Source organism: Papio anubis, chromosome 1, assembly GCF_008728515.1.
Source record: "Papio anubis isolate 15944 chromosome 1, Panubis1.0, whole genome shotgun sequence".
Classification (NCBI taxonomy): Eukaryota; Metazoa; Chordata; class Mammalia; order Primates; family Cercopithecidae; genus Papio; species Papio anubis.
The window spans coordinates 29,597,752-29,625,362 of record NC_044976.1 but is presented as its reverse complement, the minus strand read 5'-3'; the positions used below and the strand labels follow the sequence as shown (position 1 = coordinate 29,625,362).

The 27,611-nt window shown below is 42.2% G+C and overlaps 1 protein-coding gene and 1 pseudogene across 3 annotated transcripts in view; both read left to right on the top strand.

Moving 5' to 3' along the window:
- The window catches only part of SNRNP40 (small nuclear ribonucleoprotein U5 subunit 40), a 37,853-nt gene extending 16,218 nt beyond the window's left edge, over positions 1 to 21,635 (top strand). For both annotated transcript variants that reach the window (XM_003891473.3, XM_021938671.2), the window contains exons 6-10: positions 9,183 to 9,303; positions 11,725 to 11,807; positions 13,052 to 13,113; positions 19,351 to 19,454; positions 21,168 to 21,635. In XM_003891473.3, coding sequence (XP_003891522.1) covers positions 9,183 to 9,303; positions 11,725 to 11,807; positions 13,052 to 13,113; positions 19,351 to 19,454; positions 21,168 to 21,217 — 420 coding nt within the window. In that variant the 3' untranslated portion in view covers positions 21,218 to 21,635. The remainder of the gene's footprint in view (positions 1 to 9,182; positions 9,304 to 11,724; positions 11,808 to 13,051; positions 13,114 to 19,350; positions 19,455 to 21,167) is intronic.
- LOC101023790 lies at positions 15,679 to 18,064 on the top strand (annotated as a pseudogene). The gene is made up of 2 exons (XR_004183832.1): positions 15,679 to 17,467; positions 17,624 to 18,064. The product of XR_004183832.1 is annotated as a transcription initiation factor IIA subunit 2-like (transcript).
- Positions 21,636 to 27,611: the final 5,976 nt, after the last annotated feature.

Here is a 27,611-nt window from a genome sequence, read left to right as displayed (position 1 = left end):
CATGTTGGCCAGGCTTATCTTGAACTCCTGACCTCGTGATCCACCTGCCTCAGCCTCCCAAAGTGCTGGAATTACAGGTGTGAGCCACTGCTCCCAGCCTAAAGGTAGTCCTTTAAATGTGAGGGTTTCAATCATTCGTCCCTTCTTTCAACCTCTTCTACTTTTCTTTTTTTTGAGACGGAGTCTCACTCTGTCACCCAGGCTTGAATGCAGTGGCGTAATCTCGGCTCAGTGCAACTTCCGCCTCCTGGGTTCAAGCAGTTCTCTTGCCTCAGCCTCCTGAGTAGCTGGGACTACAGGCGTGTGCTACCACGCCTGGCTAATTTTTTGTATTTTTAGTAGAGATGTGGTTTCACCAAGTTAGCCAGGATCGTCTCGATCTCCTGACCTCGTGATCCACCCGCCTCGGCTTCCCAAAGTGCTGGGATTACAGGCATGAGCTACTGCATCCGGCCTTTCTTTTCTACTTTTCTACTTTCTTATGAGTATTTTATCATGCTTAGGTGTCTTCTCTGGGTGGCAAAAAAAAAAAAAAAAAATTCTTCCTTTGATCCCACATCCCCTCCTCATATTGCCCTGTGAATCTTTCCTTTCACAACCAAACTATTTTATTTATTTATTTAAGATAGAGGTTCACTCTTGTTGCCCAGGCTGAAGTGCGATGGCACGATCTCGGCTTACCGCATCCTCCGCCTCCTGGGTTCAAGTGATTATCCTGCCTTAGCCTCCTGTAGTTGGGATTACAGGCATGCGCCACCATGCCTGGCTAATTTTGTATTTTTGGTAGAGACAGGGTTTCTCCATGTTGGTCAGGCTGGTCTGGAACTCCTGACCTCAGGTGATCCACCCGCCTCAGCTTCCCAAAATGCTGGGATTACAGGCGTGAGCCACCCTGCCTGGCTTAAAACTTCTTAAAAAGGATGATGATGGTGGTGGTGATAATATTGCTATCACCATCATCTAACACATAGTGCTTACTTTCTGCCAGTTGTTGTTCTCAGAGCTTTACATCATTAATTCATTTAAGCTTCACTATTGGCCTCCTCACAGATCTTAAAGACTTTGATCTTACAACCTCATGAAATAAATCCTACTGATGCGATTGTACAGATGAGGAAACTAAGCTAAAAGAGGCACAACAGCTTAACCCCAGGTTACACAGCTAGTTAGTGATGGAACCTCAGTTCAAATTCCAGAGTTTCTTTCTAGAGTTATACTCTTAATACTTAGAGGAATCCCCTGGAGATGTTTCTGCACTCACTGTCTTCAGTTCCTCACATACCATTCATTCTTCATTCCTAATAGTCTGGGTTTTTTTGTTTTTTTGTGTGTGTTTGTTTTTTAACATAATCGCTCTGTACCATAGACCTGGTCTTCTCTCTTCCCTGAGTTCTGTGACAACAAACTGTCCTATCCATCTGGTAGGTCCTTCTCCTTCTCTACATGCCATTATGAGCACTCTGTCTGTGGAGTCTTGAAACATCATTATTCGCCAAGGGCCCTTTGCTTTTCTCACTGTGTACATTCCCCAAGACAAATCTCGTCTACTTCCATGACTCCATCCCTCTGCCGATGACAGTTTTCCCACCCCAGATCTTAAGCTTCAGGTCCCTGTGTACAACTAGCTGTTCAGTATCCCCCACTTGAATGTCTCATAGGTACGTAAGAATTTAGGTTTTCCAAAATTGAACTTCCCATCCCTTTTCCATCATATAAATATTTGGAGAATGAAGAATCAGAACATGGAAACTTAGATCAACTTTAATAGCTATGCACAATATTTCCCAGAATGGAGATGGGAGCTCATTGGCATCAGAATCACTAGAAGAAGGCTTCTTGTGCACATGAAAATAGGTTAGTGTCATCAAGCTATGATAACTTTTATACTTTTCAAGATACGTAAATTTACATACAGTGAAATAAACATTTTTGGTGTACAGTTATAAGAATTTTAATGTTTGCATAGATTTACTATCACCAACAGAGTACCAAATTTGATTGATGCCCACTGTGGGGATACACTAACCTAACAATAATACTTTTGTGCTGGTAAAGTCTTCCTGCTACCAATAGTATGGCTTACTTTGGACTCTTTATCTGGACTGTTCCTGGACCTTCTGAAGACAATAGTGCTATATAGCACAAATTCTCACAGCTTAAATAAAAGAAGCTAGCCTCAAAAGATTATATATATATAGGATTTCTTATATGATATTCTCAAAAAAAAATTATAGGTCAAAGAAGAGATCAGTAATCAGCAAGTGTTAGGGATGAAGAGGTTTGACACAAAGGAGAATAGTTAGGAAATTCTTGGGGTGATGAAAATTGTTTGGTACTCTGTTGGTGATAGTAAACTAAAAAGTGTTTGCTGGGCGTGCTGGCTCACGCCTGTAATCCCAACATTTTGAGAGGCCAAGGCAGGCGGATCACTTAAAGTCAGGAGTTCTAGACCAGCCTGGCTAACATGGCGACACCCTGTCTCTACTAAAAATACGAACATTAGCCAGGCATGGTGGCATACGCCTGTAATCCCAGTTACTCAAGAGGCTGAGGGACGAGACTGGCTTGAACCAGGGAGGCAGGGGTTGTGATGAGCCAAGATTGCACCACTGCACTGCAGCCTGGGCGACAGAGAGAGACCCTGTCTCAAAAAATGAAAATTTTTAAAAAAGCTAAAAAGCATTTAATCTGTCCACAAACATTCAAATTTTTCTGCCAATGCTTCATTTTTGGGAAAATTTTTAAATTAGAAGTGCACCTAGCACTGAGAGTCCCCTTGTTTGTGTACTGCATATATTATATTCTCTTTTTTTTTTTTTTTTTGAGGCGGAGTCTCGCTCTGTCGCCCAGGCTGGAGTGCAGTGGGACGATCTCGGCTCACTGCAAACTCTGCCTCCCGGGTTTACGCCATTCTCCTGCCTCGGCCTCCCGAGTAGCTGGGACCACAAGCTGCGCCATCACACCTGGCTAATTTTTTTGTATTTTTTAGTGGAGACGGGGTTTCACCGTTTTAGCCAGGATGGTCTCCATCTCCTGACCTCGTGATCCACCCACCTTGGCCTCCCAAAGTGCTGGGCTTACAGGCGTGAGCCACCGCGCCTGGCCTGTATTCTCTTTTCCAAACAAAAAATCATTATAGACTTTTCCTAATTTGTCTTCTTATTTACCTTAAATGTTTTATGGAGATACAAAAATTGCATTCAAATATATGTTTAACAAATCAACTTTATTGGGAATAACATTATTAAAAACTAATTACAAGTATAATAGATTTAGTAATAAAAGTGATACTTTGTATATTAAAGTGCAGAAAATGTAAAAAGAAAAATTGTAAAAATAGGTAAGTCACTAGTTTCATCATCCAAATTCAGTCACTGTTACTATTTCACAGTGTACTTCCTTCAAGTCTTTTCTGTAACACAATGTTTTGTGTGTAAACATCATGATATTCACTCTTTAGATAATGCTTTTTTTTTTTCCCCCCGAGAGAGAGTCTTGCTCTGCTGCGGCTGGAGTGCAGTGACCAGTCTGCAGCTGGAGACACGTTGACCAGTCTGTTCTAGAACTCCTGACCTCAGGTGATCCGCCTGCCTCGGCCTCCCAAAGTGCTGAGATTACAGGCATGAGCCACCATGCCTGGCCAGCTTGGTTTGTTTTCGTTTTTGTTTTTTTTTTTTTTTTTGAGACGGAGTCTCGCTGTGTCGCCCAGGCTGGAGTGCAGTGGCGCGATCTTGGCTCACTGCAAGCTCCGCCTCCTGGGTTCACGCCATTCTCCCGCCTCAGCCTCCGAGTAGCTGGGACTACAGGCGCCCGCCACCTCACCCGGCTATTTTTTTGTATTTTTAGTAGAGACGGGGTTTCACCATGTCAGCCAGGATGGTCTCGATCTCCTGACCTCGTGATCCACCCGCCTCGGCCTCCCAAAGTGCTGGGATTACAGGCTTGAGCCACCGCGCCCGGCCTCGTTTTTGTTTTTTTAGAAATGGGATCTCAACACATTGCCCAGGCTGGTCTCGAACTCCTGGCCTCAAGCAGTCCTCCCTCCTTGGCCTCCCAAAGTGTTGGGATTACAGGCATGAGCCACTGGGCCCAACCATGATCTCTTTTCACTTATTATCACATAGCTGATCCTTTGTCAGGAATCCCCCACCCCCATCTTTGATGCATTGCTGTGACTTGCTCTCTTACCTTCAGATCACAGCATAGATATCTCTTCTAGAAAGTATTTCCTAAACTAAGCCCGCCTCTAGTTGCTGTCTATTAAATCATTCTTATTTTCTTGGAATTGTAGTTAGAATCATTTTCCTTTCCATTTTTTGGTTTTATTTTGAGGTCTCACTTATGTTGCCCAGGCTGCAGTGTGGTGGTAGAATCATAGCTCACTGTAACCTTGAATTCCTGTGCTTAAGCGAACTTGGGATCATTTTTTGATTTGCCACTTAATTGCTAGCTTTGTGATCTTAAAGTTGTTTTAACCTCATCATCTCCATTACTTATCTCTGAGTGGGAATTGTCAGCTCACCTCATGTAATTGTTACATTAATTAAATGAAGTAAGGATATGATATTCCTAGCACCATGGCAGGGACATAGTGTGTTCAGTATATGTCAGTTGCCATTATCATCATAATTTTTATTTTTATTATTACAATATTAAATAATTTAGTGACAACCATGTCATTGGACATTTAGGCTGTGTCATGTGAATCACTATCCCAGATTATGCTGCTATGGACATATTTGTGCGTGAAAGTTTTTCTGTATTTGTTTTCTTAGAATAGATTTCCAGGTGAAAAATTAATGTGTTTTAACAAGTATAAGGATGTTTCATATTTGGGATACAGGCTGCCATATTGTTTTCGGGCAGCAGCAGTTAATACAATATTTGAAACCAAGTTGCTAGAATTATTTCTTTATTTTTGCTCTTGTATAACAGAGATGGACTGGAGAGAGTTGTGTGTGTGTGTTAGAATTTAGTTAGAAGGTAGTCTTCTCCCTATTAAAAATACGCTGCTGATGGCCAGGCACGGTGGGTCATGCCTGTAATCCCAGCACTCTGAGAGGCCAAGGCGGGCAGATCACTTGAGGCTAGGAGTTCCAGACCAGCCTGGCCAACATGGCAAAACCCTGTCTCTACTAAAAATACAAAAATTAGCCGGGGGTGGTGGCACGTGCCTGTAGTCCCAGCTACTCGGGAACCTGAGGCACGAGAATCGCTTGAACCTGGGAGGGGGAGGTTGCAGCTAGCCGAGATAGCACCACTGCACTCCAGCCTGGACGACAGAGTGAGACTCTATCCTGATTTAAAAAAAAAAAAAAAAAAAAAAACCTTTTGTTACATGCTGAGGGGAGAGTAATTGCTCTCTCAAACTCAGGAAGATTCTTAGTTGTCCTAAAGACCTCATACATTTCTTTAAACGTGCAAAAGAGAGGCTCCTTTTCAATCAGAAGGACTCAGGAAATGTCAAACCTGAAAAGAACCTTAGACATCACCTCCATCCCTCACTTTATAGGTGACTGAAGTGAGTCCCTAAGAGGTTAAGTGATCTGGCCAAGATCAAATAGTCATCACTCAGTCAGTGGTAGAGACAGGACCAGAGCTCTATCTCTATAGGGCTAATAGTCTTACCACTCTGTCTTGTTACCTGTAGTCGATTAACAAGTACCTTTTAAGCACCTAGAGGCTTACCGGTCTTGAGCCCTAGCACGACAAATGACCACACTGCCTCTCTATATTAGGAGATGCTCCTCAGAGAGCCTTGTTTTTGTTTGTTTCTCAGTCTATCTTAGGTAGCACTGCCTGTTCTAAGAAAGAGAAACACATAAGGAATGGGAACCCTTTTTAAAATCTGAGGTGAACAAATTCTGTGTATATTTATGAGCAGATAGACTGTTCCCACCAATCTCTTGAAACTTCCTACCTGGTGATAGGATTGGGGAGTCAGAGGAAAATGAAGAAAGAAGAAAATGTGTCAGTTGAGAGCCTGATGGTCTGGCTGGCAATCTGGCATTTCTTATAACCCTGAGCTCTAGTTAGGATGGGAGTTCAGTTTGTAATTTTTTTTTTTTATGTAATGGTTAAAAGGATAGATTAGGCCAGGCATAGTGGCTCATGTTTGTAATCCCTGCACTTTATGAGGTTTCATCCCTTCAGTTATTAAATATATGGGCCAGGCCAGGCGCAGTGACTCACGCCTGTAATCCCAGCACTTTGGGAGGCTGAGGTGGACAGATCACAAGGTCAGTAGATCGAGACCATCCTGGCCATGGCCAACATGGTGAAACCCGTCTCTGCTGAAAACACAAAAATTAGCTGGGTGTGAGAGTGCGCACCTGTAGTTCCAGCTACTTGGGAGGCTGAGGCAGGAGAATCACTTGAACCCAGGAGGCAGAGGTTGCAGTGAGCCAAGATTGCACCACTGCACTCCAACCTGGCGACAGAGGGAGATTGGGTCTCAATCAATCAGTGGGCCGGAAGGATCTTTCCAGAATATACATCTGAATGACTCATTTTTCTATTTTGAACTCTTCTGTGACTCCCCAGTGAAGGAAATAAAGTGCAAGCCAGGCATTCAAAACCTTTCATGAGCTGGCCTCTGCTTTTCTACCTCATCATCTGCTGCCTCTGGGTGCCTAATTTCCTACAATCCAGCAGTTTTTTTCATGCCCCTCTACTTCCACAAATTATCTTCTCCTAGTAAATACCCTTCCACTTTGTCTAAGTTTAAAAAAAAAAAACTTTCAGACCCTGCTCAGGCACTTCATTTTCTGTGAAAGCTTCCCTTTCTCACTCTCATCTCTGTTCCACCAGGGTTAACCCCTCTGCCCACTTTGCAACTGTACCTTGCATAGGCCTCTCGTTACTTGCTTAAACGTCTTAAGTTTTCCTTGTTATACTGAACACTCCTTGAGAGCAGGGGCCATGTCTTTTTTTGTAATCTCCAGCAGTACCTGCCACTAATCAGATGCACAGATTTTCATTGAACAGCTGATTAGGATACTTGCAAAATGTTTTGCTTAAATTCTTGCTGTAGATTTTTTTTTTTTTTTTTTTTTGAGACAGAGTTTTGTTCTTGTTGCCCAGGCTGGAGTGCAGTTGTGCAATCTCAGGTCACTGCAGCCTCCGCCTCCCAGTTCAAGTGATTCTTCTGCCTCATCCTCCCAAGTAGCTGGGATTACAGGTGTGCACCACAATGCCCGGCTAATTTTTTGTATTTTTAGTAGAGAAGGGGTTTCACCATGGCCAGGCTGGTCTTGAACTCCTGACCTCAGGTGATCCACCCACCTTGGCCTCCCAAAGTGCTGGGATTACAGGAGTGAGCCATCCCTGCTGTAGATTTTTTTTTGTGGCAAATCGTGGATACTTTCTGGCCCTGCACAAACAAGGTGTACAGGCCTCAAAGAGGAAGTTTGGAAATAACACACAAGTTCTGTGAGGGGTTGGCAAAGTGCATTCTCTCCTAGTTGTTAAAAAGCTAGATTTCAACAGTGCCTTCTCAGAAGAGAAGGAACAACAGCTTGAACAAAATGTCAGACATTTCAGGCTTTCCTGATTACTGAAGCAGCAAACATCTTGATATAAAAAAGATCGTATGGAAAATGTGTTGGGCTCCACACATAGTGAGTTACTGATGGAGAAAGTGGAGTTGTCTGCCCTATGTATTGCTCTGCTATGTAATACCTAACTCATTTCTAGATAAGGAAAAGTGTCTTGATTTAAGGAACAGCAAAAGTTTTATTTACTTAGAAAAAAACTACATTGCAATATGAAATAAAATTGGGGGAAAATTTGTATTTTATGTAATACCAGTGACCTTAACAAAATTACTGTTCTTTTTGCCATGTGACTTTCCAGACTATTTCTGTTAGCTTGAAAATAATGTATGTCTGTGTAAGGACAAATACTGTTTTGTATTTTCCTTTTTTGCTTAACAGCTTATTATGTAAATATTTTTACATTTGGTCTTCTGAGTTATTTTTAGGAACTGCTTAATAATAGCTATACATTATTGAGGACCTGCCATGTGCCAGGCATATGCAAGCATTCTTATAATCCTTACAACAGCCATAAGAAGTAGCTAATCTTACAGACCAGGAAACAGGCCCAGAAAGAGTTAGTGACCCAATGATACATAACTCTTAAGTGGCAAGGACCAGTTTATTCCTACCCTAAGTCACCACTCTTTCTACTCTGTCATGCTATCTCCTATATGAGAATTCAGTTTTGCAGCGTGCTTATGAGACATAATTTAGTAAACCACCTGTTTTTCCTGCTTGACATTTAGGTTATTTTCTGTGTCTTACCTTTCCTATACAAGCAATAATGAATCTGTTATTTATTTTTCTTTTAATAAATGTGCTTATCCATAATGTGTGTTCATGTACGTACCCATACATGTACATATATATACATTTATTGTCACATATTGTTACATTAAATGAAAAATTTTAAGTATCTATATTTTTCATATTGTTAACACAAATTAAACATGTAATCATAATGGCTTTTAAATGATAAACTTATTTGTTTTATGTATTTATAATAATTTGTAATGGCTAAGAATCATAGTTTAAGCATTTTAAGCACTCTTTAGTTTTTTTCTATAGTAGTTTTTATTTTGCTATGATTTGAAAATAACCTTTCTGAATTCTATTTTTTTTTTTTTGTTTAATACTTTATCTTAACATTTGATATGCATTCATTTATATTTATCGAGTCAGACATGGTAACCTTAACTACCTTTTTAGAAAGACAGAGGTTGGCCAGGCATAGTGGCTCATGTCTGTAATACGAACACTAAGAGGACGAGGTGGGAGGATCGCTTGAGCCTGGGAGTTCAAGACTAGCCTGGGCAGCATGGTGAAACCCTGTCTCTTCAAAAAAAATTAGCTGGGTATAGTAGCATGCTCCTGTAGTCCCAGCTACTGGGGAGGCTTAGATGGGAGAATCACCTGAGCCTGGGAAGTCAAGGCTACAGTGAGCCATGATAATGCTACTGCACTGGGCAACAGAGTGAGACCTGACTCAAAAAAAAAAAAAGGGTGTTTTTCTCTTTGACAGAAATCCTGTGTTTTATAGTAGAGTAATATCAGTGTCTCTGGGCAATTGACTCTTGTCTCTTGTCATTCTCTTTCTCTGCTTTTATTAATTTGATTTCTGGGGGCACCTTTTTGTTTTTGCAGGTCTGGGACCTGCGCCAGAACAAGCTAACCTACACCATGAGAGGCCATGCAGATTCAGTGACTGGCCTGAGTTTAAGTTCTGAAGGCTCTTATCTTTTGTCCAATGCAATGGACAATACAGGTAACTTTGGAGAGGAAATCTCTCCCAGGATCCAAGGAAAGTCAAAGATTGCTCACAGATTCCATCAGACGATTAGAACGTGTTGTAATGGTGAAAGCTTTAGGTGAGATAGTTAAGAATCTAGGACTGTAGTCTCAGATCTCTGTCTTGTCCCTGAACGACTTTGCACACAGCATTTCTTCTCTCTGGGCATCAGTTTCTAACATTGATAAGAGGACTGGACTTAACCTTTAAGACCCATCTCAGCTCTGGTATTCTGTGTATTCAACAGAATATTAGAAACTCTAGGTGATGAGTTTAATGAAAAAGATGTGAATCTAGAGATCTATTCAAGGCAGTTCTTGTGTGTTTTCAGAGAGCACCAAGCTTGGATGATCTCTTTTGCTCTTTCCTGACAGTCTGTCTTCCCCTCCCACTCTGAAAGCATTGGTGTGGGAAGAAGTCTTCATTAAAACATTCTGGATTTACACAAACACACTCTTGCTCTTTCTCTTTACTTGTTTTTGAGTTGTAGGGTGGGAGGATGGGTTACTATAGAAAAAAAGTAAGGTGACTTGCTGGATTATATGCTTAATGTTGAGGGAGTTTGGAAATGGCCCTGGTATACAAATTTATAGGCTTGTCAGGAACTAAAATGTATTCCCTGATATTTTGTAATAAAAACAATACCTGAAATTCATTGGCTACTTAATAAATATTTGTTGAATGAGTGGAAATCTTTATCTTTTGACTGTATTCTCAATAGCAAACGTTCATTCATAGCTTTGCCTTTTTATGCCTGTCTGACTCTAAGGATTGATAACACTTTTTTCATACTCAAATAAAATGACATCACTGAAATTCCACTACAGGTATAGCGTCAGTTACGACGGCTATAGCTACTGCTTACAATAGATGTTTATACACATATAATCTAGCATTAAAAATTTTTTTTCCCTTAATTTTTTGTATAAGACAGGATCTTGGTGTGTTGCCCAGGCTGGTCTCAAACTCCTAGGCCCAAGCAAGTCTCCCAAGTACCATGCCTAGCTAATTCTAGCATTCTTTATAATGAGGAACAATGAGGTTTCCTAAATTGATATTAAAATAAGGAAAAAATAAATAATTTCTTATGGCTGTGTAATAAAATTATAAATTCTTTATTTTTGTTTGTTGCCTACAAATTTTCTTTAAAATAGTGTTATTGGCTGGGCGGGGGAGATCACCTGAGGTCAGGAGTTCGAGACCAGCCTGGCCAACGTGGTGAAACCCCGTCTCTACTAAAAATACAAAAATTAGCCAGGTGTGGTGGTGGGCGCCTGTAATCCCAGCTACTTGGGAGGCTGAGGCAGGAGAATCACTTGAATCCAGGAGGCGGAGGTTACAGTGAGCCAAGATTGCGCCACTGTACTCCAGGCTGAGCAAGAAGAGCGAAACTCCATCTCAATCAATCAGTCAATAGTATTATTTAAAAAAGAAGACAGATAATTTTCTCTTCATTTTACGGAACAGGAAAACCAAGACACAAACAATCTCACTGTTTACCTGACATCACCCAAATATGCAACAGAGCTAGAATTAGAATCAATGTTTACTTTTTCTGATTTTTGGTGTGGTACAGTGCTCTTTTGATTTATTTAACCTTTTATATATTTTATACATATATCTGACCTTGTTCAGTTTTAGACTCTCAGGTGCCTATATGAGGGAAATTAGGAAAGGGCAATGTAAGGTTGGTTTTTTTTTTTTTTTTTTGAGACGGAGTCTCGCTCTGTCGCCCAGGCTGGAGTGCAGTGGCCGGATCTCAGCTCACTGCAAGCTCCGCCTCCCGGGTTCACGCCATTCTCCTGCCTCAGCCTCCAGAGTAGCTGGGACTACAGGCGCCCGCCACCTCGCCCGGCTAGTTTTTTGTATTTTTTAGTAGAGACGGGGTTTCACCGTGTTAGCCAGGATGGTCTCGATCTCCTGACCTTGTGATCCGCCCGTCTCGGCCTCCCAAAGTGCTGGGATTACAGGCTTGAGCCACCGCGCCCGGCCTAAGGTTGGTTTTTATAAGTTCATTGTCACAGTAGTTCATGGTATTTAGTTTGTCACATTGAAGCTTTGCTGGATGTGACTCTAAGCTGGCAGAGAAATCTTGCAAAGTATCTTTTTGAAATTAGTATCACACCCAACTGCATTCTGTTGTAAATTACCAACATTGAGTGTGACATTTTTCCTTCCTGCCTCCTCAGCTAGCCCCAGTTATTGGGATTTAGATGTATTTTCCTGCTTGAAAAAGAGAAGAGCCTTAACAGGTAGCAGTGTGTCATGTTGGACTTCGCCTATTCAGGAAACAGCATCTGTCATTGATTGACATGATACTAATTTCAGCTGGGTGCCCACGAGGCCTCTGACCGATAGTTGTTTTGGTTGGTTTGTTTATTTGGATTTGTTTTGCAGTTCGTGTCTGGGATGTCCGGCCATTTGCCCCCAAAGAGAGGTGTGTAAAGATATTTCAAGGAAATGTGCACAACTTTGAAAAGGTGAGTTCTGCTTGGCAGAGGAGTTTTACTGTTCATTTACTTCAGAGAAACATTTAAGGTGGTACTAAGGATAGAGAGCAGTAGCTCTGCTAAGAATGGACTTCATTCCTATAACACTGCTCTTAATCAAAACTTGTTGCCAAAAATAAAGCTAATAGAAATAATAGTGACTGGGGAGAAGCCAGTCACATAGCCCAAAAGGAATGGAGCCAGCCCTCAAACTGAGGGCATCTGACTTGATACCACCCTCAACAGGACACTCCTGGCCTTTTAATTACTTGTAAATTTTACCCTCCTAAATCAGTTTTCCATATGGAACCCAAGCTCCCATAGCTGTTACCCGGATGGTCTCCCTACCTGCCTCCCCATCCTGTGACCACGTGTTTTAGAATCCTAAGAATATATCTCTCCCCTCAGTAACTACCACGGCCCAAGTTCTGAGAGAGAAAATTTTTTTCAAACCCTCAAATTTCAATGTCAGCTCTATTGAAAGAAGCTTTTCCCCTGAGAGAATTTGTTAATAGAGATTAATTTTTTTTTTTTTAGAGCTCATTGAGATTCAGTTTCACTGTATAAATCAAATTTTATTTTTTAGACCTGGCACGGTGGCTCACAGCTGTAATCCCAGCACTTTGTGAAGTCAAGGTGGGAGGTCAGGAGTTAGAGACCAATCAGGGCGACATAGTGAGACCCTGTCTCTACAAAATATAAAAAATCTGGTTGTGGTGGCATGTGCCTGCAGTCTCAGCTGCTTGGGAGGCTGAAATGGGAGGATCACTTGGGCCCAGGAGGTCAAAACTACAGTGAGCTATGATTGTGCCACTGTACTCCAGCTTGGACAACAGAGCAAGACCCTGTCTCAAAGAAAAAAAACAAAAAAACCCCAAAATTTATTATTTGTTGGGTTTGTGTGTATTTTTCTTAAAGATAGTTAGGGGGAAAAAAAAGAATAATGAGTATCAAGATAAATGGAGCAAAGGGAACCTCCATTTATAAGTAGAACAAAATTTTGTTGTCAGGTTCAATCTAATTAACTGTAAGTTAAGCATTTTCTACAGTTTTTATATGGTGTAAAATAACAAAGTATGCTATTTTGGGCATAGAATATAAGATAATTACTGACCATCTTCCTGAGAAGAATAATTAAAACTCTACTTAGGAAATGTAAAGCCTCTCAGTGATTCTGCAGCCTTGCAAAGAGGAGTTTGGTATATTACTATTCAGTGGATTCTTATTTATCATAGAACCTTCTGAGATGTTCTTGGTCACCTGATGGAAGCAAAATAGCAGCTGGCTCAGCTGACAGGTAAGGATTACTGGGTGCAAAGTAAAGAATGATGTAGCTGGCCAGATGTGGTGGCTCACGCCTGCAATTCCAGCACTTTGGGAGGCCGAGGCGGGCGGATCTCCTGAGGTTAGGAGTTCGAGACCAGCCTGACTAACATGGAGAAACCCCATCTCTACTAAAAATACAAAATTACCTGGGCGTGGTGGCACATGCCTGTAATCCCAGCTACTTGAGAGGCTCAGGCAGGAGAATCACTTGAACCCGGGAGGCAGAGGTTGTGGTGAGCCGAGATCGCGCCATTGCACTACTCCAGCCCGGGCAGCAAGAGCGAGACTCCATCTCCAAAACAAAAAGAATGATGTAGCTATGCAGGATGTCTTCTTGTGTTTGATACATAAAGCGTGGATATGGAGCTAGAGCTGACATAGAGTTATGACTGTACTTGAAGATGACACTCTGTGCAGTATGAAGGGTTTCAAAACCGTGTTGGACAAACATAATTTCTGCCCACTTTGGAGACATTTTAGACCTACAGGATCAACGATTTGTTTGATTCTGTTGGGTTCTCTTTGCCATCAAAATAAATTTCAGTCTCATAATCTGTCTCTGGTCTCCCTCACCACCTCCTTCTTCCATGCTTCAGTTCATTTGAATACATATTAAGTACCCACCTCGCCCACCATCACAGTGCTGCTCACATGGAATTTTCATATTCTAAGGTCCTTTTGTGTTCTCGCCTCCAGGTTCTCTCTCACATTCCCTCTTCATTATCCAAACTCCTATATCTCTCTAGGAACCACCTCTATGTTACATCCGTAAACTGTCCCTGGCACCCTCTCTCTATTACCTCTTGGACATAACTAATTGTTCTTTGTGCTGTAATCCCATTTCATACATCTAACCTTTATTAGCATTTATTACATCTTACAATCAGACAGACAAAGTGAGGTACCCCCACTGAGTTACTTTCTCATAGAGATTAGGGAATGAATCTTAGTCATTTCTGTGAACCCATGGCACTGTTGTCAGTGCTTGAGCTTTTTTTTGTCAGTGCTTAAGCAATTCGTTTATATTACATGAATGAATTCCTAGCTGAAGAATGGCAGTCCAGTTTTACCCTGCATAGCAGCTCAGCTATTGGTAATGCCTGTCTGTGTTGGAGATGATTCAGAGCGGTGTCTGGGTTAGTGGGAAGTGCAATGATTGCTAGGTGCAGGGTGTAACAAAATGCGGACTAGGTATTTTCCACCCCATGCTGAATTAATCAGCTAAGGCTTTATGAAATATGAATCTAAACTGGCTCAGGCATTATGTGCTGAATGAGAAACAGAAGGGAGAGAATTTTTCTGTTAGATGCTGTTGTATTTGGCATGTCTGTGGTAACCCGTGTTTGGGGGAGAATCAGAGGTTGAATAGGGATGTCCGGGTGTCAAGTCTGATGGGCTGCAAATGAGGCCTGGTAAAGAATGATAAGACCCTCTGACAGCAAATCCTGTGTTTAGCTCCCATTGGGCAGTGTCTTGACCCTTTTTAGCTTAATCCTATCCTCCCCTTTAGAGTTTCTCCAACCCTACTGAAACAAGCACCATCCTATAAATAGGAAGCCTTTCTTGGGCTAGCCAGGGCTTTCAGCATATTCTAGGATTTTCCCCTATTTGGGGCCCTAACACTGCCACACAGAAGCTGCACTGTGGTCTGTCCCATACCTTTCTATTAATGAATCATACTGAACATATTTAAATTCCAGAGTCTGCTTTTTTTTTTTCTCTTGACAAGTTTGATGCCAAGAAAAATGGACAAGTATTCAGGTATTTTCTAGAGGAAAAAGAAAGAGTCCAGGTGAAAGTATCACATTGATTATTTGAGTGCAAGTGGTTTAGAGAGCTGCCTAGAGGGGGAAAGCTAAAGAATTTTAAGTTGTCAAGTTACTAGAGAAGACTTTAAGAAACAGACTAAGGTGTCTCATATTCTGATATAGTAAGAACTATCCTAATATTTTTACATAATTTTCAGCAGAAAGAGTGTATCTTTCTTTTGTAATTAAATTTTCTTGTTTGTTTTTGAGACATAGTCTCGCTCTGTCGCCCAGGCTGGAGTACAGTGGTGCAATCTCCACTCACTGCAAGCTCTGCCTCCCGGGTTCACGCCATTCTCCTGCCTCATCCTTCCGAGTAGCTGGGACTACAGGCACCCGCCACCACGCCCAGCTAATTTTTTGTATTTTTAGTAGAGACGGGGTTTCACTGGGTTAACCAGGATGATCTCGATCTCCTGACCTCGTGATCCGCCCGCCTCGGCCTCCCAAAGTGCTGGGATTATAGGCGTGAACCACCACGCCCGGCTGTAATTAAATTTTTAAATTATATATACATACTTTTTTTTCTCTGATGAGCAGTTTATTTCTGGCATTGGCCCTTTCTGAATTGCAGTATCCTCTTTTTCCTCTTTCCCTCTCCACTGTACTTTTAAACTTTACATGTGGTCGATGATGCACACCTTTAATCCCAACACTCTGAGAGGCCAAGGTGGAAGGATGGCTTGAAACCAAGAGTTCAAGACGAGCCTGGGCAAGATGGCAGGATCCTGTCTCTATAAAAAAAAATCTTAAAAATTAGCCAGGCATAGTAGTGTGCACCTGTAGTCCCAGCTACTTAATAGGCTGAGGCAGAAGGATCCCTTGAGCTGAGTAGTTTGAGGATATAGTGAGCTGCAATCATACCACTGCTCTCCAGCCTGGGCAACAGAGCAAGACACCATCTCTTTTAAAAAAAAAAAAAAATTTCACATGTGGAAGTGTGGTCTGAGGAAAGCCTACCCTTTCTGCCTGCTGGGTGTTGGCCAGATTTGACAGGCCACCTCACCAATTAGCCCCAAGTCAACAAGCAGCTCTATTACATAAGGCTCCTAGTTCCTGCCAAATGTTGCCATGCCAGAGTAAGGAGAGGGCAAGGAACTCCTCCAAATTTAGCATCTAATTGGCAGCCATCAAGAGTGAGGCCTTGAAGTGTAAACCCTTGGAGATCTGAGATTCTGTCTTTTATGTGCCTGGGAAATGTATCCTCAGAAAACTGCTTTTCAGCTTGGCCTGAATTTGGCAAATCTCTCCTTTCTACTAACTAATAATTTACAGATCACCTCCTCTTATTCAAACTTGAAACTATATATAGTCCTGTAGACTACAGGAAGGCTGGCCAGTCTCTTGGCCAAGAGTGATTTATTCAGCCCATTGACTTCATGAGATTCTGTTTTGATGATGAGTATACTTGTAATAACAATAGCTATAATTAGTTCTGTGTGCCAGGCACTTTGCGTATATTACCTCATTATTTTTCTCAACAAAATTATGAGATCAATATTTTCTCCATCATTGTAACTAAGAAGCTTAGAGAATTTAAATGATCTGCAATTATTTAACTTCTCTGAGCTAAGCTTACTTAGCTAGTAAATAGCTGCACTGAGACTTGAACCCCAGTCTTTCTGACTCCAGAGCTCATACTCTTTTACTGTGCCACACTGCCAATAATTGAATTAATGAGGACCACCTTTTTGTGCGTGACAGGAAAGAAGACAGTAGGAAGGGTATGAGTATCAGAGCCAAGGAGTCTAGACTGATGGAGTTCCTGCTTCTCCTCCATCTTGCTCAGAGCTTAGTTTCTATGGAGCCTAGCTGATGACAGCTAAATAGTATAATTAAGAAGCTCTTGTTTATTTGCATTTTAGACCAAAAGTATAATGTTGGATTAGAACTAGACATTTTATAATCCAGTACTGGTGAATGTACCATTTTTATGATCAAGTACTGGTGAGTTGTTGATTGCACAAAACAAAATATGTAAATAATTTTAAATACCTGCTTCAAAACCACCAGCCCTTTATATTTACCAACAGATGAATTTTACTTCATCAGATTAAGATAATAGACCCTTTATTTTTAGCCAGTATATTTATGGATGGTTAAGTGAAAGTAAAATACGGGAGTATATTAAGAGCTCCAGAGTCTTGGGTTCAGCTCTGTAGTTTCTGTGGCTGCTGAAGAGGTGGTCAGGAATATAGGAACCCCCTGCTGGGCTCCTGGTCACTTCTGTCTGCTCCATGGCAGGAAGCCTTCAGCACAAGACATCAAGGCAAGCTTGAATAAAAAAAACAATTTATTCTTCCTAAGCCATGTCATACCAGTTATACAGAAGTACTACTTTGGGAAACAGTCTTCAGGAGAGCCTAGATGAGCTCATACAATCTCAGCAGTTCACTCAACTTGCCCTTCAAGTTTTAATTCAGTTTGATAAGGCTATAAACGCATCATTTTGGCTCAGAGGGTTAGGAACAGAGTTGATTTCAGTGGCTCTCTAAATACATACAGATTCTGCCATATGCCATGCTTGGTGGCTCATGCCTGTCATCCCAGCACTTTGGGAGGTGAAGGCGGGAGGATCGCTTGAGGCGAGGAGTTCAAGACCAGCCTCGACAACATAGGAAGACACTGTCTCTACAAAAAAAAAAAAAAAAATTAATTTAGAAAAACAAAAAGATTCTGTGATAATATGTAGACTTTTATATTCAATGATATTGAATTACAAAAGGTGATAGAACTTATTAAAGTGGATAAAGTGAAAATTATGGCCTGTGATGATAAAAATACTGGCTGTAATACTACCGAATGAATAGGAAAAAAAATCACGTTTTTATGACATCTTCTGTTACTATTCATCACTTTTGAAGAGAAATGTAAAAATTGTTTTATTCTAGCATTGCAGAAATTACATTGTGTTATTTTGGTATTTCGGTAGTTTTCAGTAGTATTCAGAGTATTTCAGTAGAAAGAAGTTTAAAACTCTATAGCCTCTTATATTACCTTTATTATACAGCATGAAAAAAACATGAGACAGGATCTCACTCTGTCACCCAGGCTGGAGTGCAGTAGTGCCATCTCAGCTCACTGCAGCCTCTACCTGCTGGACTCAATCAGTCCTCCCACCTTGGCCTCCCGAGTAGCTGGGACCACAGGCATGCACCACCACACCTGGCTAATTTTTTTGTAGAGATGGGGTTTTACCATGTTGTCTAAGCTGGTCTCAAGCGCCTGAGCTCAAGCAGTCTATCAGCCTTGGCCCCTCAAAGTGCTAGGATTACAGACGTGAGCCACCATGCCCAGCCTCATAATTTTTTAATGACAAATAAAAATTTTGTCTTCCTAAGAACATTCTCTAATAAGCTTTTTTTTTTTTTTTTAAGAGTTCTAATTTTAGTTTTGCCATTGATGAACTGTATTGCCTTGGAAACGTCACTGTGCCCCAGTTTTCTTATCTCTAAAATAGGGAGTTTAGAAAAGCTGATATCTTTTTTCTCCTTTTTTTTTTTTTTTTTTTGGAGACGGAGTCTTACTCCGTCACCCAGGCTAGAGGACAGTGCCACGGTCTTGGCTCACTACAACCTCTGCCTCCCAGGTTCAAGCAATTCTCCTACTTCAGCCTCCCGAGTAGTTGGGATTACAGGCACACGCTACCACACCTGGCTAATTTTTTGTATTTTTAGTAGAGACTGGGTTTCACCTTGTTGGCCAGGCTGGTCTCAAACTCCTGACCTCAGACGATCCACCCACCTCGGCCTCCCAAAGTGCTGGGATTATAGGCATGAGCCACCATACCCAACCTAGACAAGCTGATTTCTGTTGGCCCCTTCCCATTCTAGAATTCAGTATTCCTTCTGCCTGATAATTCAGTGGAAAATTTGACTCAAGTGAGTATTAGGTTAGCAAATAGTATAAATATTTTATATACCAGACACTTCCTGTCCTTTCTCGGGGCTCTGTTTGAATACAGTACGAAAAAGTTCACCCGGACCTGCAGCCTAGGCTCCCACCCTGCCATGAGTTGTGTTACCTTTTAGACTTCCTGGATGAGTATGAAGTTAACTGTAGCCTAATTATACTAGACACTCTGAAAAAGGTTTTTGTGTGATGTCTGCAGGAAAACCTTTCTTTTCTTCCCTGTGGTGTTTCCCATTTCAGAAGCTTGTATTCAAACATGCCAGTAATGCTTATATTTTTAGTTATTCTTATTTCTCCACCCCATTGCTCAAGAGCTGAGTTCATGTCTTAGTCAAACTCTGTATTCCTAGTTTCTAAAAGCCAGAACACGGTTCAGTAAATGTAAGGTAAGTAAATAATTGTTGCTTCCATTTCCTTTAAAAAGCCATGCCTCTGCCTTACCCCCAGCTCTAGGAGGCCTTACCCTTGCTTTTCATGATACCTTACAGGTTTGTGTATGTGTGGGATACCACAAGCAGGAGAATATTATATAAGCTGCCCGGCCATGCTGGCTCCATCAATGAAGTTGCTTTCCACCCTGACGAGCCCATCAGTAAGTCTTTCCCAACAAGGGGGAAAGGGAAACTGGAAATCTCCCTGTAGGGATCCTGGGAATACAGAGGCAAAAATGGGTATCTGTTTTATGCGAATTTCCACGCAAACAGCCTTTGGTGTTTTGTGTGGTTTTTTTTGTTTTTTTGTGTGGTTTTTTTTTTTTTTTTTTAGACACAGTCTCACTGTTTCGCCCAGGTTGGAGCAATGGTGCAATCTCAGCTCACCGCAACCTCTGCCTCCTGGGTTCAAGCAGTTCTCCTGCCTCAGCCTCCCAAGTAGCTGGCATTACAGGCACCCACCACCATGCCCAGCTAATTTGTTTTTTTTGTCTTTTTTTTTTTTTCTGGTATTTTTAGTAGAGACAGGGTTTCACCATATTGGTCAGGCTGGTCACGAACTCCTGACCTCAAGTAATCCACCCACCTCAGCCTCCCAAAGTGCTGGGATTACAGGCGTGAGCCACTGTGCCCAGCTGCAAACAGTCTTTATGTGGGTATCAATGACAGTCTCACCACATCATAAGTGGTAAGGGTAAGAGCAATGCTCTATTTTCTTCTTGATTTCAAAAGGAAGTTGGTAAGTCTAATTTTTTTTTTTTTAATTTACTTCCATTAAGTCTGTTTCAATGATGTATTTGGATAAAAGAACGATACTTTTTTTTTTCTTTTTTTTTAAGACAGAGTCGCACTCTTGTTGCCCAGGCTAGAATGCAGTGACAAGATCTCGGCTTACTGCAACCTCCGCCTTCCCAGGTTCAAGCTATTCTCCTGCCTTAGCCTCCCAAGTAGCTGGGACTACAGGCACCCACCATCACACCTGCCTAATTTTTGTATTTTTAGTAGAGACGAGGTTTCACCATGTTGGCCAGGCTGGTCTCAAACTCCTGACCTCTGGTGATCCGCCTGCCTCGGCCTCCCAAAGTGCTGGGATTACAGGTGTGAGCCACCACGCCCAACCAAGAATGATTCTTCTTAATATTTGGATATAGGCCGGGCACAGTGGCTCAAGCCTGTAATCCCAGCACTTTGGGAGGCCGAGATGGGTGGATCACGAGGTCAGGAGATCGAGACCATCCTGGTTAACACGGTGAAACCCCGTCTCTACTAAAAAATACAAAAAACTAGCTGGGCGAGGTGGCGGACGCCTGTAGTCCCAGCTACTTGGGAGGCTGAGGCAGGAGAATGGCATGAAACCGGGAGGTGGCGCTTGCAGTGAGCCAAGATCGTGCCACTGCACTCCAGCCTGGGCGACAGAGCGAGACTCTGTCTCCAAAAAAAAAAAAAAAAAAAATTTGGATATACATTTCAGCTTAAAATTTTGTGGCTGGCTAAACCAAATAATTTAAGCCTTGAATTAAAGGAGAAACTGTAACTTTCTCCAGGACTAAGTATAACAAGCAGAAGCACATTTACAAAATGACTGGCACAGCCATAGATTCCTCTTTTCTACAATGATTGGGAAAGTCTTTTTCTTGGGGTTTGACTGACAAGAGACATCAGTATTTAGTGTCTGATAATGTATTTCCCATAGTACAGTCATCCTCATGATATTAGAGGATTTGGATTGAAAAGCCAGGCTACAATTTCCTGTGAATGGTGTTTAGGAGGGGAATTTAAGCTAAGTCCAACTGCTCTTTTATACCAAAATTGGGCACCAAGTCTCCTTGAGCCTTCATTATTTCTAGGTATCTTCTCTGTTCTTTTTACCTCAGTTATCTCAGCATCGAGTGACAAGAGACTGTATATGGGAGAGATTCAGTGAAGATATGGAATGGAAGACTCCAAGGCCGCTTGTCTTTGAGACCTCAGACTGCATAACTGACATCAAATGTTGGATGCCCAGGCTAGCACCCTCCCTTCAGATGACCATTGCTAGCAAGAAACAGGAGGCGGTGGCCATATTCCAAAAACCACTTTTGTCCGATTTCACCAGGATGACTAAGGCAAGCTCCCCAAGCTCCCCATGGCCTCTAAAAACCACCTGCCAGATTTCAGGGACTGTTTTATTTTTTTTCTTTTTCTTTTTTCCTGTTTTCTAATGCAGGCCCAATGTGACAAATTCGTTGGTTGGGATTTTTTTTTTTTTTTTTTTTGTGAGACTGGCTTGTATGATATTTTCTTTCTGTATTTCTCTAAGTCCTTTTGTATTAAAAGCCAAATAGATGCCTTTATACAAGAGCCATGTGGATTAGAATTATTGTTGTCTTTTTTTTTTTTTTGAGGCTTGATTGCTATAAATCAGAGTAGAGCTTGATGTGGCCACGGAATACAGTTCATTTAAACTTCCAAGAAGCTGTTCACTTGTTCCCCCCCTCCTTTTCTGTGTTTCTGGGTTTACTCACTTCCATGAAAATGACAGAGAATAATTATTTATCAGTAACAATATTTTTTTCCTACCAGAAGCAGAGCAGCCAAGATGTGATAAATAAGTTCCAAAAGAACCTGGTTTTGCCAGATGCGGTGGCTCACGCCTGTAATCCCAACACCTGGGGAGGCCAAGGCGGGCGAATCACCTGAGGTCGGGAGTTTTAGACCAGCCTGGCTAACATGGTGAAACCTGATCTCTATTAAAAATACAACAATTAGCCAGGTGTGGTGACGCATATCTGTAATCGCAGCTACTCGGGAAGCTGAGGCAAGAGAATCTCTTGAACCTGGGAGGTAGAGGTTGCAGTAAGCCGGGATTGTGCCATTGCACTCCAGCCTGGGTGACAGAGCAAGACTTTGTCTCAAAAAAAAAAAAAAAAAAGAACTTGGTTTTGTGTACTTGCGCCTGATCTTTAATGAGCAGAGCCTGTGTTTACTCTGCCTCCTGCCAAATGAACTTTTCTGAGCAGCATTCTCTATACTCAGGCTCTTGAAAGTGGGCAGATTTGGGGCAGTCTCAGCTGGTAGAAATGACATTGGTCAGAATGCTGCATCAAACTCAATTCAAATGGAATATGAGAACGTTTGAGTGCACCTTAACCATGACATTATCTGAGACACCTTTAAGATTCTGTTTACTTGTCTGGCTTTGCATAAACAGACAGGATGTTAAGAAATTCTATTACTTGCCTTCTACCACTAAGGTTACCATCTCCCTGGATCACTGGGTGACTACACCCAGCACACAGATAGACACTAGTGAATCTCATCTGGCACTGGGGAGTAGAGTGTGTTTTTTCTGAATCTCTTATCTCAGAACAAAGAGATCTTCACAGTTCTAACCTGTTCTGAGCCTGTTTGGTTTTATACTTTTGGCTCACAAACCTGAGTCATCTATTTATCTTAAGTTAGAGAGAGGCTGTCTGCCCTGGGTTTGGGGCATCATCATTCAACAAACAACCCCTGTTATATGGCAGGCATGATCATTGTTGCTGAAGACAGAGATAGATAAGGTACTGTCCTTGCCATCTTGAGAAGTGCACACACCAGTAGAAAAAACTATCTCAGAAAAAACCATCACTTACTTTTTTAAGTGAGCACATGCCAAAGATTTATACAACTCATTAATGAAGGAACCAGCAGGATGGTAAAGCTTTCAAACCAATTACTTTTAATACAGTGAATAAAGTTTGAATGAAGTGCACTGGAAACACAGGAGGAAACAACTTATTTTGCCTTGGAGCATTTAGGAAGTTTCACAGATTATGTTATTATGCTTAGATTGGGACTTGGAGGATGAGTAGGGCTTGCCAGATGGACAAAGAACATGTGCGTTTCAGGAAAAAACAGGCACAAGCTTGAAAGTGTGGCACATTTTATAAACCAAAAAGAACTTGAGAATGGTTAGAGTTGGGGAGCAGCAAACAGTAAAGTTACAGAATTAAAAGCCAAATCCTAGAAAGCTTGTACTTCATGTATGTGATCCATAGGTTGAGGTTTCCTAAAGTGCATTGCACAGAACACTGTTTTTCAGATAGTTTGTTAGATATTTTGGTGCATAAAAATCCCATGCTCAAGACCAGGTTAAATAAAGTGAAGCCAGTTTATTTACTGCAGGACTGTTTAGAGCCTTTAATATACATAGTATGGTAGAATCTCCAAAGGGAATGGTGACTTTCAGATTTCTGGTCTGAGCTATACATATATATATATATGTATATGGTTACACCTTTAACCAGGAGAGATTTGGACAAAGATAGTATGCAAGCTGATTTTCACACCTCCAGCAGTATCACCAAACACTCTCTAATAATCCCTTTTAAGCACCAGGTCCACATACAGGTAGAACATCTGTCTTGGTCCATTTTGCATTGCTACAAAGAAACACCTGAGGCTGAGTAACTTATAAAGATAAGTTTATTGAGCTCACAGTTCTGCAGGTTGAACAAGAAGGGTGGCACTAAGCATAGCATCTGTTTCTGGTGAGGACCTCAGGAAGTTTCCAATCATAGTGGAAGGCAGAGGGGGAGCAGGTGTATCGCATGGCAAGAGAAGGAGCAAGAGAGGAGGAGATGTGCCATGTACTTATAAATAGCCCATGAAAACTCTACCACAAAGAGGGCACCAAGTCATTCATGACGAATACACCCCCTTGACCCAAATACCTCCACCTAGGCCCTGCCGCCAACATTGGGCATCAAATTTCAGCATGAGATTTGGAGGGAACAGCTATCAAAACTATATCAGCATTCCTAATCCAAAATCCTAAATGCTCCAAAATTTAAACTTTGAGGGCCTATATGATGCCACAAGTGGAATATCCCACACTTAATCTCTGGTCTGATTTGACAGATCGCAGTCAAAAGTTTATTCCAGCTGGACACTGGCTCATACCTGTAATCCCAACACTTTGGAAGGCTGAGGTGGGAGGTTCACTTGAGCCCAGGAGTTCAAGACCAGCCTGGGCAATATAGCAAGACCTCATCTCTACAAATAATTTAAGTTATCCAGGTGTGGTGGTGCACACCTGTGGTCCCAGCTACTTGGAAGATTGGGGTGAGAATTGCTTGACCCCAGGGGGTCAAGGCTGCAGTGAGCTATGTCCATGCCAAAACACTCCAGCATGGGTGACAGAGTGAGACCCCATCTCCAAAAAGTAATAATAATAATAACTGTTTCATGCACAAACTATTTAAAATGTTTTACAAAATTATCAGGCTATGTGTATAAGGTGTATATACAACAAAAGGATTTTGTATTTAGACTTGGGTCCCAAGATACCTCATTATATATATGCAGGTATTCAGAAATTGGGTCATGCCTATAATCCCAGCACTTTGGGATGCCAAAGTGAGAAGATTCCTTGAGCCCAGGATTGCTTGAGATCAGCCTGGACAACATGGCAAACCCTGTCTTTACAAAAAATACAAAAATTAGCCAGGCGTGGTGGCATGCACCTATAGTCTCAGCTACCTGGGAGGCTGAGGTGGGAAGATCGCTTGAGCCCAGTGGGTGGAGGCTGCAGTGACCCAAGATCCTGCCATTGCACTCCAGCCTGGGTGAGAGTAAGATCCTGTCTCAAAAAAAGTAATAAAATCCAAAATCTGTAACACTTCTGGTCTCAAGTATTTTGGATAAGGGGTATTCAACCTGTACTTGAAAACTGGTCCAGTCCCTTCCACCCACCCTCATCTTTTCTTGGGTTGGAATAAAACAGGGCTTCGACCTGAACACTGCCCTTTTAAAAGCCTACCAATCCCTTGAGAAGTTGGCAGTGATTGGGAAGAGCCAAGACCCCGGAGACTGCAAGGGCTTTCCTCTAACCTCACCTTCAGTCCCCTCCCAGGTGCCTTCCTCAAGAGACTGGGTAGAAGCCATTAGCAGGAAATAGCAGCACCATTTAGAATTTGAAGAAAATAGAAGCCCCAGCCTGGGGAATAAAGATTTGAGTATAAAAGATCCCCAGAGGGTGCAGATTGTATTCTCACTTTGGGAGAGATAGATTGCTCCCGATTGAGTAATGGCATCTCTGGTTTTCAGTTAATTTCCCTTTATGACTTCTACAATCTCTAGCACTTAATCCTGTTGGCACTTAAAGAGCCAAATTTCTTTTTTGCTGCGTGGCTGAGTTTTGTGGGTTGAATTTTCAGGGAGGTGGATTTTCGGGTTATTTTTCCTTTTTTTTTTTTTTTTTGGCCTCCCTGATATAATTACTTTTTCTCCTAGTCAGTAGCCCTAATCCCATTCAGTCCTAACCCCTTAAACAGTTTATTTACAAGCCAGCCCATCAAAACAAAAATTGGTCCTGTCTTCCCTCACCTACTTCCCCTGGTTGTTCAGGGATGGTCGATCCCTTTTCAGGTTATAGAAGCTAATCCCTGGAGACCTTCATGGGCCTAGTGAAGTTATGCAAGGGTGAGTCCTGTAGGGAAGCCTCCAGACGTTGTCTTCTATTTCAAGTCAATAGATAATAGGCAGAGTTGCTGGTTTCAAAGACAAGAACAGTCTTTTTCAGGGATTGGATCTAGTTAGTAGCTAGAAAGAACAGGTCTAAAGGCTTATCAGAGTTGCTTCTTCACAACAAAACTAGAGTATTTGCTCCTTACTAATAGCCTAATCTGCCGCTTATTAACATCTCAAAGTAGAAGAATGGGAAACTGAGGTAAAAGAGAGCTCTGAGCAATTTGGAGCCGTAGGCAATTGAGCCTTAAAGAAAGGTTGTCAGGCCATTTGGGTTAGGACAGGATTGCTTTTTCCAAGAGTCTTTGGGGCTTGACAGCTGATGTCCCAGGACAGAGGGAGGGACCTGACTTAAAATGGACAGCCCTGTTCTTGTGGAACCAATTGATGCCAGATCTGAGCTCTTAGCCTGCCCTTTGATCAGTTGTCTCTGAACCCCAGACACATAGTGATGCTTCTCTGAAAGAAGCCTGCATGGATTCCCATCCTCTGCATTAAGCCCTGGGTTGTGCCAAACTCTTTCTTCTAGGCTTCAACTTATTTTCTTCAATTGACACTGCAACCCACCTAGATTCTTGCATTATTTTTTAACTTAGATCTTCTAGAGCAGTGCTGCTCAACTTTAGGCAATTTTGCCTCCCAGGGAACAATTTGACAATGTCTGGAGCTATCTAGAGGGATGCTACAGACATATAATGGGTAGAGGCCAGAGATGCTCAAAGAATTAACCGCTTTAGAACGTCATGAGTGATACTTTTGAGAAATCCTGCTCTAGAGCAGTGATTCTCAAAGTGGGATTCCTGGACCAACAGCATCTGCAACTTGAGAACTTCTTGGAAGTACAGTTTCTAGTGCCCCACCAAGGCCTGCCAATTAAATCAGAATCTCTGGCCGGGCACAGTGGCTCACGCCTGTAATCCCAGCACTTTGGGAGGCCGAGGTGGGCGGATCACAAGGTCAGGAGATCAAGACCATCCTGGCTAACATGGTGAAACCCTGTCTCTACTAAAAATACAAAAAAAATTCACAGAGTGTGGTGGCTGATGCCTGTAATCCCAGCTACTCGGGAGGCTGAGGCAGGAGAATGGTGTGAACCCGGGAGTGGAACTTGCAGTGAGCCGAGATCACGCCACTGCACTCCAGCCTGGGCGACAGAGTGAGACTCCGTCTCAAAAAAAAAATTAAAATAAATAAATCAGAATCTCTGAGGTTGACATCAAGTTTTAAAGCTTCCTTAGGTGATTCCAGTGTGCAGTCAAGGCTGAGAACACTGGTGCTGGCCATGGCTAGAACTAGAATCAGGGCCGGGCGCGGTGGCTCAAGCCTGTAATCCCAGCACTTTGGGAGGCCGAGACGGGCGGATCACGAGGTCAGGAGATCGTGACCATCCTGGCTAACACAGTGAAACCCCGTCTCTACTAAAAATACAAAAAACTAGCCGGGCGAGGTGGCGGGCGCCTGTAATCCCAGCTACTGGGGAGGCTGAGGCAGGAGAATGGCGGGAACCCGGGAGGCGGAGCTTGCAGTGAGCTGAGATCTGGCCACTGCACTCCAGCCTGGGCGACAGAGCGAGACTTCGTCTCAAAAAAAAAAAAAAAAAGAACTAGAGTCAGGAGGGCAGCATAAAGCCGAGTTAACTTCTCCTTCAAGAAATTTTGGGGGAGTATTCAGTAGTCTTGTGTTTTAGCAAGCCATCTGGGTGATTCTGGTGCAAGTTTGAGAACCACTGTTCTACAGGCTCGGAAAGTTTTAATCTTTCCTAGTGGAGTGCCAGAGCCTTGTCCTGTTTACTTATTAATAGTTGTCCTTGGCCGAGCATGGTGGCTCAC